This window comes from Dromaius novaehollandiae, chromosome 15 (genome assembly GCF_036370855.1).
Source record: "Dromaius novaehollandiae isolate bDroNov1 chromosome 15, bDroNov1.hap1, whole genome shotgun sequence".
Taxonomy (NCBI): Eukaryota; Metazoa; Chordata; class Aves; order Casuariiformes; family Dromaiidae; genus Dromaius; species Dromaius novaehollandiae.
In genome coordinates, this window is record NC_088112.1 from 10,856,968 (window position 1) to 10,870,334 (window position 13,367).

Genomic DNA, 13,367 nt, shown 5'->3' on the forward strand with positions numbered 1-13,367 from the left:
CGGCCCCGCGGGACCAGAGGCGCCTCCGGGCAGAGGTTTCTTTCCCCCCCGTCGGTGCTCGGTCCCGGGTTTCCGCGATGCTCGGCTCCGGCTGCTGCGGGGCTGCGGGCGCGCCGGGGCGCCCTGCCGCGGCCGGGTGCTGGTTCCCCTGAGGGACGGGGGACGGGGGGACAGAGGACAGGGGACAGGGGGAGGGAGGACAGGGGGAAAGGGACAGGGGCCGGGGGAGGGAGGGGCAGAGAGCGCTTTGCGGTGCCCGAGGGGAGCAGCCGGCTCGCCGAGTTCCTGCACTGCTGCCTGGGTGGGGAGAGACGGAGGAGCCGTGCAGCTGCCGGCTGCCGCCTTTGCTGCCAAGCTTCGCTGCCTCCTTTGCCACTGAGCTTCGGAGGCCGAGCGAGTGCACAAACCTTGCTAATTGTGCGGCAAAAGCTGCCCCGGGATTTTTCCAGCCGGGAACCAGCCCTCACTGCTGATGAAGGCTGGGGAGGGGGTGAGGGACTCGCTCGAGACATAGCACCCAGTTGGGCTGCACTCAGCTCCACGCGACGTCGCTCCCGGCCGTGGCCTCTCCCAGCATCAACGGGCATGCAAGAGCAGCGTTTCGGCTCCTGCTGCCTCCACTTGGCGTGTCGGCCAGGCTTTGGCAGAAGGGCAGGTTCCCCCGCCATGGCTCCTGGCGTCTCTCGGGCTGGGGCGCAGCTACCGGCCGCCATTGCTACTTGCTGTCCCGTGGGCCCTGGGGCCGGAGAGCTCGCTCGCAGCCCTGCTGTCGCAAATGCTGGCTTTTACAGGCCTCAAAATGGCTGAAACAGTTTGGTCTAATGCACGGGGCAGAAATACTGTCACCTAGGGCTTTGGGGAGCAGCTTTCAGTGAACTTGAGGTGCACCAGGGACAGGGAAGGGACAGGCTGCCACATCTCATCCCCGGCTGGGGCTTCGGCACTGACCCAGGCTGGACTCTGGAAGCACCACAGCATTTTGGCTCCGTCGCCTGGCTCAGCTGGGTGTCCCCAGGACTTGTGGTCGCTGCTCACCTGCAGGGAACGAGGAACTGAGGGCTTCCCTGGGGAGCGGCCTGGCCCAGCTCTGGCCTCCGCCACAGGCTGCTGCACGCCCTTGGTCATGTCACTTGGCTTCTCCAGCCAAATTGCTCAGCTATATCTGCTGCCCAGATGCTCTGCAGCTTAGCCAGGCAGTCTTTATTCACATGGGTTTTTCGGGTGCTGCCAGGGCTGTGCTCTCCCTTCCTGGCCCAGCGCAGCTCTGGACATGGACTGTGCCCTCCTCGCCCAGCCCAGCTGCCCTGGTGCCTCAGGGACGGCTGTAACCACAGCCGAAACCTGCCTGCGAGCTCCCTCCTGGACAGGCCTGGACCTGCCAGCAGCGTGGGCCTTCTGCCTTTTGTGGACATCCCCCAGGCACCAGCCCCAGCTTCCGCTGTGGTCGGCCCTTCACCAAAGCGAGTGCCCAGCCTGGCCCGGGGCAGCTCTTGGGGAAGGTGCTGGGCCGGATTATCCCTCTGCAAATGGTGAGCCCCCCCCGGGTCTCCCCAGCACCTTGCGGATGGTGGGATCGCACCCATGGGTGCTCCTGCCAAGCCCCGAGCCCTGCAGGACCCCGCAGCCCGGCCCAGGCACTGGAGGGCCCTGAGGGAGGCCGCGACAGGCACGGTGGGGGAAAGGCACAGCCGGCGACGTCCCTCTCTCAGCATGTTGTCCCCAAGCAGTGCTGGTGATTGAGCCATTGCTGCCGTGACTCAGCGAGGGCCGCTGGGTGGGAGGGGGGGCTGAGGGAGGGTCTGGCCGTGCCTTCCGTCCGCCTGAGTCTGAGACTCGAGGCAGCTCGTGGCAGGGATGTGCAGGGAAGCCATGGTTCTCCAAAGAGCTGCCTGAAGCAGCTCTCCTGGGCATCTCAGACCCCAAACACCCCTTGGCCCCCCTGGGCCCCCCAGGGGCCGGGCTGTGCACACGGTCGAAGGCACCAAGCTGCTCCCAGGCCGCGGCAGCTTCCATGCTGGCAGCAACAGCAAACAGGGAGCGTTTTTCCCTTGGCCCTTCTCCTGCTGCCTCAAAGCACGCTATAAACCCTGGGTCTTCTCACCCGAGCTCTTAACTGAGGCCCTCTGCTCTCGAAGGAGCCGAGGCTGGATGCAGCTGTGGCGTTTCCTGGTGCAGAGTCTGCAGCAATGGGACCCTCCCAGCGCTGGGGGAGAGGCCCTGCGGCAGTGACGGCAAGTCGGGACGGTGCTTCCTCCCTCTCCGGGGAAGTTTCTCCACCCCGACAGTGGGTTTAAACCCAGTGGGTTTAAGGCTGGGTTGTGCGACAGTGCTGAGCCGTCCCCAACAGCGAGAGGGAAAGGGGCGGCTGGGACGGCCCATCTGCCCCTGACGGGCTGGGGCAGCGGTGGGCCCACCGGCGAGGAGGAGGAGGAGGAGGAGGAGGGGGCTGAAGCTGGCAGCCGGGAGGGGAGTCATGCTCTCGGCAGAAAGGGCGAGCAGCGGGGCGGGCGACGGGCAGGCTAGGAGGGGGCCAGTGCCTCACTCGTACCACGTCTCCCTGCAGGATGGACCTCCCCGGCCACACGGGCCCCACCGCCGCCCTCCCCAAGCACATCCTGGACATCTGGGTCATCGTCCTCATCATCCTGGCCACCATCCTCGTCATGACGGCCTTGGTGCTCTGCCCGGCCACGGCGGTCATCATCTACCGGGTACGGACTCACCCCACGCGCAACGGCATCGTCTGAACACAACAGGCAACGGGGGCTGCGGCCGGGCCGCCCCGCAGAGCCCACCGGGGCAGGAGCCAGTGCGATCCAGCGCCCGGGACACCGGCCTCATGTGGGGCGACCCTGCCGCCCGGGTTTCGCCATGAGCTGATGGGGCCGGCGGGGAGTCAAGCTGAGAGAGATGTGGCTTCTGGCTGTGCATTTAGAAACTGCACCAAAAGCATCGGTGAAAAAGCCTGTCCTGGCTCAGAAACGCGGCGGGTGCCAGCTTTTCTAGATAGCAGATAGCTGCTAGCAGCATAGGGAAGCATTGCAGGGCACCTGGTTCCTTCGGCCTGGCGAGGGAGAGGAGCGCAGGCAGCTCCTGGACCTCCGCGCTGCCCGCCCAGTGTGTTGGCCCCGGGGTGCTCCCCACTTCAGCCAAGATCACCCCGCAGGGCAGGGCCCAAGGCTGCTTTGCGCGGGGGCCGTGGGGCTGGGCACCCCTCGCCTCCCCTCCCGCTGCCTGGCCCCGCTCAGCCTGGTGCAGAGGAGGGGAGCGGGGTGGAGGCACTGGCAGGGGCCAGGTAAGCCCTAAGATTGCCCTGTGCTACAAAATAAATGGATTTTACTCTGCTCGTGTGTTGTGTGGTCATGTCCTCGCTGCGGGTGGTACCTGGAATCCCGCATGCGGGACATAAGATGCTTCGCACCCACTTCTAGAAACTGCCCAACTGCTGACCTTATCCACCACCTCGGCTCGAGGGCTCCCAAGTCCTGCCCTGCCTCTGAGCCTTCGGCCAAGGAGATGCCTGCTGCGGTCTGCGCTTGCAGCCGGTTCAAACGACCCCAAAGCCAGGCGTGATGGCAGCAGCGGCACCGAGAAAGCCGCAGGAAAGCTGCCGACCGCCGAGGCGCTGGCGCGGGCAGTGGGTATCAGGCGAGGGGCTGGTGTTTCTCATGGCTGCTCTCACGAGCCTCGCATTGGCCGGTGGAGGCTCACGAGCAGCCTCAAGCGCTGCCCCGGCTCTCGTGTGCAGCAGGAGACCTGCGGAGGAAAGGGCGCCTGTGAGTCAGTGCGAGAAAGGCCATGAGCGAGGAGATGAATCAGGCCGGGATGTGGGGAACACCGTGGCGATGCTGGTGGGCAGCCATCTGTGCAAAGCACGTTTCCCCCGCGGGGAGCGGCCATCAGCCCTGCTGCGGAGGAAGCCCCGTGGCCCAGACTCAGCTAAATCCATCCACGCGCAGCCAGATTAAGGAAAGCAAACATCGAGTTTGCTTTTGGCAGTGGGGTCAGGAGGGGGTGGAGGGGCCAGCGATTCCCAGGGAAGTGGGAACGTGCTGTTCCGGAAGCAGCTCCCTCCCCAGAGAGCGCGGCCACGGCTGCCTGAAATTTCCAGTGCTGAGGAAATGCTTCTTCCTACCCTGCAGAGCCCGGGCCTGCGGCGGCGCGGAGCCCCGCACCCCTGCCGGGCCGGGCTGCCGGGAAAGCCGTGGCCCCCGGGAACGCGTGTCCACGCCGGGCGGCGCGCGGGAGGTGGTTCTCTGGAGGCGGGAGCGGGTGCGTATTCCTCGCCCAGCCCGGAAACCCATCTCTGTGGCGAGCTGTCGTATTTCTCCCCCAGAGTTGCAGCACTTGAGGCAAATAACCAGACTTGTTTTCCCATTGTTCCCCCTCCCTTGCGTGGCCGCCCTGGCGCGTCACCGCAGCCGCAGCTGGAGTCGATTACAGCTCGGCGGGGCCAAACCCCCCCCCCCCCCCCCCGGTTCAGCTTTCCCTCCGCCTGCCCTGCGACAGCAGCACCCCGGCACCTGTTCCTGTCCCGGGGATGCCGACCACCGCGGCCTTACCTGGCACAGAGGTGTGAAATCCTGGGGGGTGGCCGGGGCCACTCCGCACGTGTGCTTTCCGAGGCCTGGGGCTCAGCGCCTTAGCTGCAGGAGGGAGAGGGATCCTGCTGCGGTAGGAGTTTTCTGGGAAGTTTCAATCCCATTGCAAATATTTCTAGGAAAGGCATTGCAAATCGCTGAAATGAAGAGCTTGTTAACAAAAAGCCAAACCGAAGCAGCAGTGGGGGGGACAGCAAGGAAAATCTGGGTCATTCTTAGAGCATGACAGTTGGGGATTAATTAGCCTGATTTACACTGCAGCGCTGGAAATTCCTCCCAGTCCCCCTTCCAAGACCGAGTAAGATAAGCAGTTCTTCCTGCAGCCTTCGTGGCGGTCACCAGCAGAGGACCAGAGGTCAAAGGCAGCATCTGTGCGTGCCATTTTGCAGAGGAAAAATGCCTTTCTCTCCCTGCTGGAGAGCCGGTGGCTACAGCAGGGAGGCCACGACGGGCACGGCGGCGAGCGGCTGCGGAAGTCGAGGTGATTCAGCATTGGCCTCGCAGGTGCCCGAGGGCATTGGGAAGAGGCTCCTGGCGCAAAGCCACTCAGGCGACATCTGCTCCCCGGGGAGGCAGATGATTACATCCGAGGCAGCGAAGGTGCTGACGCAGGATGCTATTTTCCAGCCCGTTTCTGAGCAGCACCGAGAGCCTTGCTTGGGCTGGAAGCGCCTGGCTCGGCCGCAGCATCGCTGCCAAACAGGGGGGTTGCGAACGCTGTGGCTGGTCAGAAGTCTGCGGGCAGCCTCAGCAGCACCCCTCGTCCTGCCCCACCGGCGGTGACCCCGCCAGCCTGCTGCCGGGCTGCCTGGAGGTGCCACAGCGTGCCCCAGCTGCTGGGCTGCGAGGGATCCCAGCGTCCCGGGAGCTGCTCAGGGTTGGACGCAGACTGCAGGCTCCTCAACCCCAAAGCTCCTGGGAAAGCAGGCTGCCTGGGCCCAGGAGCACCTGGAAAGCACCAGGGACTGGCACCAGCGGGCTGCCAGGAAGGTTGCTCCAGCACTGACACCGGCTAGAGACTGTCCCAGGGTGACATCCCCAGCACGGGTCACTGGAGGGGCCCAGGGCAAAGGAGGAGCTAGGGAAACTGAGGCACAATGGGGGGGCTTCTCCCTGATGCCCTCTCCCCTGTGCCAGGAGCCTTCCCCCAGCTGCCCTGCACCGCCCGTTGCACTGATGATACCTGAAGCCTCCTGCAGCGAGATGGCCCTGTGTGAGCACCACTGCACAGCCCAGGGCAATAAAACTCCCCCAGGGCATCGGCCACAGGCGTCCTGCCTGCTGCTGGGACCAGCTGGGCCGGCGAGGCCCCCGTGCCCCCCGCCTGGGCGGTCCAGCCGCGGCAGGCAGCTGCGGGGTGAGAGCCAGGCCTTTTCCCAGCTGCGCTGGCCAGGCGACCCGCTGTGCTCGGGGCCGTTCCCCCATCCCACCCCCGCTGCGGGGCCAGCGCGGAGGTGCCGAGCCACGAGGCCACCGGCCCCGGTGTGACATGGCAGTCAGGGAAGTACGAGTGAGCCAGTGGCCCTGGCACTTCTGGGAAATGATGCCGTGGCAGCATGCGGCACCGCGGTAGCTGGGGCCTCTCTCTCCTGCCGGCGCTTATTTTGCTTTCGCCTCCCGCTGCACACCTAGAACAAAAGTTCAGAGGTTGCCCTGGCGCGGAGGCTGTGCCAGCGCCGCGCGCCGCGCGCCCGCAGAGCCCCAGGCGCAGCCCGCTGGCCTGGTGCCCGCGCCCGGCGGCCAGCTGTGCCGAGGGGCCCTTTGCAGCCCTCCCGCCCTGCCGTGCCAGCCTGGCAAGCCGCCGGGCCCCTCTGCTCCCAGCAGCTCCGCGGCCATCAGCAGCCTGGTTTATCCTCGGTCTTTGGCTGGCCGCGACGTCCCCGTGGCTCTCCTGAGCCCTGCGGCTGGGGGCTGCTCCTGGCTCAGCGCAGCACGGGGGCAGCCGCACCGGCCCTGCCTGGGCACCGAGCCCTGCCCGCCCGCCGCCCTGGCCCAGGAGGCTTCTCCGGCGGCGCGGCGGCGGCGGCGCGGGAGCGGCGGGCCAGAGGGGCAGGCGCCGCTTGCCTCCCACGCCGAGCGGCTGCCAGACATCTGCGCAGGCAGCAGCCGGCTGGGGCCGAGCGCCGGCGGGAGGAGCAGCGAGCAGGGCGGCTCCTCCGGCGGCCAGCCCGTGCAGCCCCCCCACCCCGTCGGACCGGGGCCCGGGCGCGGGGCGGGGGCAGGCACCGCGCCACTCCCCCTCATCTCAGGCCTTTCCTGTCCTGCTGCAGGGGTGCAAGCAGCCCCCCGTGCTCAGCGAGGGGTTTCTGCTCCTCGCCGCTGCGGCCAGAGAGCCACCCGCTTGCAGAGGGGCGCCCGGGCAAACTCAGCCCAGGGCAGGGACAAGGGGGAGCAGCACACTGCACCTGGGCATCCTTGCCTCGGCGTCCTGGTCCCCCTGCTGCCCTTCCTGCCACCCCCTGAGCTGCACGGCTCGACACGGCATAGCTCGACATGGCTCGGCATGGCCCAGCTCAGCATGGCATGGCCTGGCACATGCCCCCGGTGCTGCAGAAATGGGGGCAGAGCTGGGCTCGTTGCTCCTGGGCAGCGGCCGCAGCAGGAGGGAGCGCCCGGGCTGCTGCGTGCTGCCCCACAGGCTTCTGCCTCCTCAGCCCCACAGCCTCTCCCTGCTCCCGTCAGGCGCCGCCGGGAAGGGGCAGAGCCTCGCTGCAGTAGGCCACAGAGCAGCCTGGGGGTCCAGCCTGTGGGACAGGACACCCACCACCCCGGGGAAAGGGCACTGGGAAAAACGGGCTGGTTTTCCTATTCTTTCAGGAAACAAGCTGCCAGGTAGGTGGTACAGTGGAGCCTCTCCCTGCACACGGCGGGGTTGGGGCTGCGAGGAAGGGAGCCGGTCCACGCGGTGCCGTCGCTGTCCTGCGGCACCCCTGCTCTGACCCCAGCATCCCCGCCAGAGTGGCAGTGGGGGGGCTATAAATAGGAGTGGGTGGCCAGCTCTGGGTGGCAGCGGCTCGCCGCTTTGGCTGCTGAAGGCTCTGCACCTTTGGCCGGCAGCCACCTTGCACCAGCCCCAGCCATGTCCGTGGCACCTCTCCCTCACATGGGGGGGACCGGAGCCGGCTTGCCCTGCTGTGGGCACAACCCGGCCACTGCCCCGAGGAGGCGACCGGAGGGTTGGCTACCTACAGCCACATTCGCCCCATCTATTAAACACTCCCAGGGTTTCCCAGGTCCTCGAGGGCACGGCGAGGCGAGGAGCAGCATGGGGTGAAGGACCCCCCCAGCCACCCAGCCTCTGCCCGGTGCTGCTCTCGGGGAAGGCGCTGCCAAGCCTCCGGCTCCTGGAGCCAAGCAGTTGTTTGGCCCCACCTGATGGTGGACGGTCTGCCGTCACCCAGCAATGCCCTCCGCTACGTTTCAGCCCATGGGCACAACCTGGTCGCAGGCTGCTCTAGCAGCCGGGTCCCCATGCACCCAGGGGACATTCCTGACCTGCAGCCCTTGCTGGCTGTGCCGAGGCCAAAACCAAAGCAAACAGCTCCGGCCTGTCCCAGGATGGCGTGTTCCCACCGCACCAGCAGCACACCATTTCCTGGAGCTCGGCCGTGCTCCCCTTCCCTGGAGGCTCGTCCTGCGCAGGGGCAGTGGCCAGGCAGTGCTAAAAGCCTTGGAGCAGCTAGCTGCTTTCTAGCAAACCCAGCTCCCACGTTGGCATTGGCGGTAAGGCCTCGGAGCGCCCGCTGGAGCTGGTCTGGCCGCGCGCACCCTGCCCCGGCGTGCACTCGTGGTGCCTTCCTGGCTCACCCGCTCTTCACCTCCTCCTACCCCCCGGCCCATGCTCCAGGCAGCACCCACCCAAACCGCAGCCCCCACTCCCCCCGCTGCTTAATCCTGCCATCAAAGCATCTTGCGGGATTGCAGGGAATTTGCACCTCACTGGAGATATTTCCCTTGGAGGCAGCCCAGTGTAAATGTTTTGATTCCCCGGGCATGCAAGCAGGGGCCTTGGAAACATGCCCCACGGGAGGCTGAGGGCAAGGAAACCGCTGTCCCTGCCCTCAGCTGCTGGCACGGTGCCTCTCCAGGGTCCATGAGGGCCCTCCAGCCCCACGCAGCCCTGGCTGCCCGCCCCCTGCATTGGGGGGCTCCAGAGCCGGGCGCGCAGGGGGACCTGCAGGGCCAGAGCATGGGGGTGAGCGGGCTCAGAGAGCTGTGCCCCAGCCCAGCCTCCCTGGGGATGCTGACGAGGCTGTTTTGCTCGCAGTGCGGCTGCTTCCCGCATTCCTGCTGCCCATGGCCGGAGCCCGGCCAGAGCTGGGGCACCAGCAGCAGGCAGCGCAGGCGCTTGGCCGCCAAGCAGAGCCCTCCCAGAGCCAGGCGGGGGCAGACGCAGGGCAGAGGGCAGGAGCGGGGACTGTGTCGCCCCCCGCCCTGCCCAGTTCCTCCATAGCCTGCACAGCATATATGTTTATATATACAAAAACAGTATTTATTTTCGTATCGATGTAGCTGGTACCCCCCCAAGCAGTGCCACTGCCTGCTACCTCCCACGCCGCCTCCTCCTTTGGGCACTAGCCTTTGACCCGCTGACTCCTTCCAGCTGGCAGATATGCTCGTCCCCTTCTTGCGTGCTGTATCCCAGCCGCTGTGGGGCTTAGCCCCCCCAGCAGCCTGTGGCCCCCCAGAGCAGCCTCTGCCTGGCCGAGCAGCAGCAGCTCCCGGCTGGCACCGGCACGGGCGAGGCTGGCTGCCTGGCTGGGACAGCGGGTCGGCTCTCTCCTTCGGCATGGTTGCAATCTCTGAGGCCAGGGATGCAGCTCGGGTAGCGCGTTGCATAAATCGGCGGCACGTGCCGCTTCCCCGGAGCCTCGTGCTTTCCGGGTGTCACCAGGCTGGTCCGCCTGGAGCCGCCGGCGTGGCCGTGCCCCCGGCCCCCCCGCCGAAGCCTGCGGCCGCCTGCGCCACAGCCGCCCCAGGGCCCACACAGTTAACAGCACAGCCCTGCGCCCTGCCTCCGGCGATTGGCTCCGCGCACAGCCCAGCCGCTATTTCTCCTCGCCGCCACTGCTGCTGGGCTTGGAGGCAGCAGGAGGCTGTGGGTGAGGGAGGGCTTGTCCGAGCCCTTCGCAGAGGGTGCTCGCACCCTGCGCCCAGCCCGGCCATGGGGGGCTGGCCCCACGGCGCCTGGGTTTTGCCCTTGGTCTTGGCTGGGCTCGTCCAGCCAGGTTTGAGCCAGGAGAGGGAGAAGGTAAGAGGAGGGGTGCGGGTCCCGCGGGGGCACGGGCTGGGCTGGCGTGGCAGGGTGCTGCCGGGGACACCCCACCCCAGGCAGGAGATGCAGCGGTGGGTGCTGCAGCGGGGCTTGAAGCCCCCCGTGCCCTCAACCCTACTTGCCTGCACCGGGGGGGGGGGGGGGGTCTCTGAGCTGGTGCATGCACAGGGGGAGTTGCCGTCCTGGGGTTGGGACCGCGAGGGTGCAGAGCCTTGTCCCCCCCCCCCCCCCCCCCGGCGGAGCCCTCATCCCTGCTGGGGTGGTGCATGGCTCTTGTTTGACGTGTGGTGCCCGCGGGGTGCTTGGAGGGCCCTGGAGTGGCCCCCTCGCGCGCCCTGCCATCCCCAACCTCAGCTCCCCAGCCGGGCCAAGCGGGGCGCGGGGGTGTTCGTGACCTGGCCGCCGGGCACCCTCCCGGCTCGCCCGAGGCAGAGCCCTGCACCAGGCCCGTGCCGGCCCCGGCACAGCCGTGCTCCCCAGCAGAGCCCCTGCGGGCTTATCGCCTGCCAGCTCCCAAAATAAACCCTCTGGGGCACTTGCTGGTGCCCAGCCAGGAACAGGAGGCAGCGCCCCTTGGTTAACCCCTGCGCTGCTGCAGGCGGAGGCTGCTTCGCCTGGCGCTTCCCTGCATGGGCCCCATCCAGCCCCAATTCCTCCCTCGCCTGGGCCCGGCTCGGCTGCGGCACCCCGAGGTGCTGCCGGGCCCGGGGACGCGCTGTCCGGAGGCAAATTGGGCCCCGGCGGTGCAGGGGAGCCCAGCAGCAGCCCCTTTCCAGGTCACACTCGCCACCGAGGGCCGGACTCACAGCCCTGGCACGGCCCGGGGCAGCACGCCCGGCCTGGCTGCAGGGCTGCCACGCTCCTTGTGCCCCGCGCTGCCCGGCGCTGCTTTGTGCTCCGTGTTTACGTGCTCGGGCCATTCTCTGGCCTCCTGCCTTGCTGCGTCCGCGCGACCCCTGCTCAGCAGCAGCGTAAACACTGCCACAGCTGCAGCGCTGGCGGCCACCCCCGCGGCAGCGCGCACACAGGTCCCCCAGCCGCCCCCAGGGCCCTGCCGCCGCTCGTCCCGCCTGGGGCACAGAGCGACCCCCACTGCTGGCGGCGCAGCCCGTGCCGCGGCGCCCCCGGCTCCCTGTCCCCTGCTCCGGTGCGGAGGCCAGCTCCGGGGAGAAGGCAGAAATGGCGGGGGGGCTGAGGAAAGGGCGGGAGCCGCGGGGAAGCAGCGGGGGCGGCTGCGGACGGGGGGGGGAGGGGGATGCAGGGGACAGCCAGGGCTGTGTGTCCCTGGCGGGGGGTGAGGACTGGACTCGGTATCTCCAAACCGGCCCCAGTTCCCCCCCTCCCTGGTGCAGCCAGAGCGCCGCGGTCGGCCCGGCAGCGCCGGCTCCCCCCCCCCAGGCAGTGGGACATCGGGGGGGGAGGCGAGTGTGGTGGCCGGCAGCCCCCCGCATCCGCCACACGCAAACTCCCGGGGCGCTCGGCAGGTGAAGTGCTACAGCTCAGTGCAGGGCACCGTCTATGACTATGGGGCCCTCACCATCGACGGCGAGGAGTACGTCCCCTTCAAGAAGTATGCGGGCAAGATGGTGCTCTTTGTCAACGTGGCCACGTACTGAGGGCTCACCCTGCAGTACCTCGGTAAGGAGGCGGCCGCGGCCGCGGCCCCCCATGCCAGCGCCTCTCGGGGCAGGGGGCGGTCACGTCGGGGGGGCCGGCGTGGGTGAGGTGACCGCTGCGCTGACCGCGGCCCCGGCCGTGCTTGCCCGCAGAACTGAATGCACTACAAAATGAACTGGGGCCGTACGGGCTCGTTGTCCTGGGCTTCCCCTCCAACCAGTTCGGAAAGCAAGAACCTGGCCAGAACTCGGAGATCCTCCCCGCACTGAAGTGAGTGCCGCGGCCCTGGGGCGGGCTCGGAGGGGGCGGAAAGGCTGTGGTCAGCGCGGAAAAACAGGAAAGCGCTGGTGCTGGCTGCAAGCCCGCGGTGAGGCTGGCTGGTCCCCGCCGAGAGGCCAGGGGAGCCTGGCCCCACGTCCCACCTGGCCCAGGCTGCCATAAAAGCCCCCTTCCAGGCCAGGGTCGTGGCTCGCCGATGCACATGGTTGTGTGCAGATCACCAGGGCCATGGGCAGCCTAGGGCAGTGGTTTCCTTCTGCCGCTGCTTCCGTGCAGCGCGGAGATGAGACACAGCTCACCGAGGCAATGCGGCGGCCTCTCTCCTTGCAGATACGTCCGGCCTGGGGGTGGCTTTGTCCCAAATTTCCAGCTCTTCCAGAAAGGGGACGTGAACGGTGCCAAGGAGCAGAAGGTCTACACGTTCCTCAAGGTTTGTGCCCTTAGCCATGCCCCAGGGGACGGGCAGTGCCAAGTGGGCAGGCGCTGATTTTTGGGTGCAGGGGGGGCACTGACGCTCACGATCATTGCAGAACGCCTGTCCACCAGTGGCGGAGGAGTTTGGGAACCCCAAGAACCTCTTCTGGGAGCCCCTGAGGAACCATGACATCAAGTGGAACTTTGAGAAGTTCCTGGTGGGCCCTGACGGGGTGCCCGTGATGCGCTGGTACCACCGGACCAACATTGCTGTCGTGAAGAATGACATCATTGACTACATGAGGCAGCAGCAGGCCCAGTAGAGGAGGTGGCTGCCGGCGCGTGGTGGGGTTAGGCTGCTCCCCTCCCACCCGCACCCACTGAGAATTGGCTCCCGATCGGCTGCTACAAGGGCTGCTCCCTCCATCCAACGTGGTGAAAGCCAACACTTGGCTCCATTTCAGACCAGTTTCATAGTGAAACCACATGGAAGCATCCCATTGCAGCAAGCCGAACGCTGGTACCTATCCACTGCCCCAGCGCCACCCCACTCTCTGGCTGAGGTTGGATGCTCACACTGCGGTGGGTTACAGGGTGGCAGAGACCCCAGCAAGGGGAGAGAAATGTTTCCTGATAACGCCATGTTCATCTCCACCCGCAATGGCAGCATCTCCTCCAGGCCAAAAGCTTGCCCCACAAAATCCTGCCTCTGTGCCCCCCAGCTCCCTGGGACAGGCACTCCCTCGCTGTCCCAGCTTCGTGCACACCTCTCCTGGCGCGCACGTCAGCATGGGGGCCGGCTGCCTCAGGCGCAGAAGACCACATCTCCATGAAGGCCAGGTCTGAAAGCCCCTGCCATGGGGTGGACCTGGCCTGAGCCTGCCCCGGCATGGAGCAGCTCTTCTAGTGCATTCAAGCTGCCCCGTGGTCCCCGGCGCAGAGACATGCTCCTCTCCTCTCCTGGAGGCAGCCAGCCCCCTCCTGCCCCTGAAGCATTGACCTGCCACTGTAGAAACACCAAATAAAGGCTCTGCAAATGTGCAGCCCTGGTTCCTCATGAGGAAGGGAGGGCAGAGGGGTCCTGGGCCAGCATGGAGATGCGCAAGTGACCAGCTGCTGCTGAGTGCTCCTGCTCTGGGTCATGTCACACCAGGCAGGCCAGGCTCCAGGCACCATGACAA

The 13,367-nt window shown here is 67.2% G+C and overlaps 1 protein-coding gene across 1 annotated transcript; it reads left to right on the forward strand.

Annotated features, from left to right (window-relative positions):
- The first annotated feature begins 9,580 nt into the window (after window positions 1-9,580).
- Window positions 9,581-13,229, forward strand: GPX3 (glutathione peroxidase 3). Its single transcript, XM_026118581.2, has 5 exons — window positions 9,581-9,852; window positions 11,361-11,514; window positions 11,646-11,763; window positions 12,103-12,202; window positions 12,303-13,229. Exons 1-5 carry the CDS (start codon window positions 9,766-9,768, stop codon window positions 12,507-12,509), a joined length of 666 nt encoding a protein of 221 aa, XP_025974366.1. The 5' UTR covers window positions 9,581-9,765; the 3' UTR covers window positions 12,510-13,229.
- Window positions 13,230-13,367: the final 138 nt, after the last annotated feature.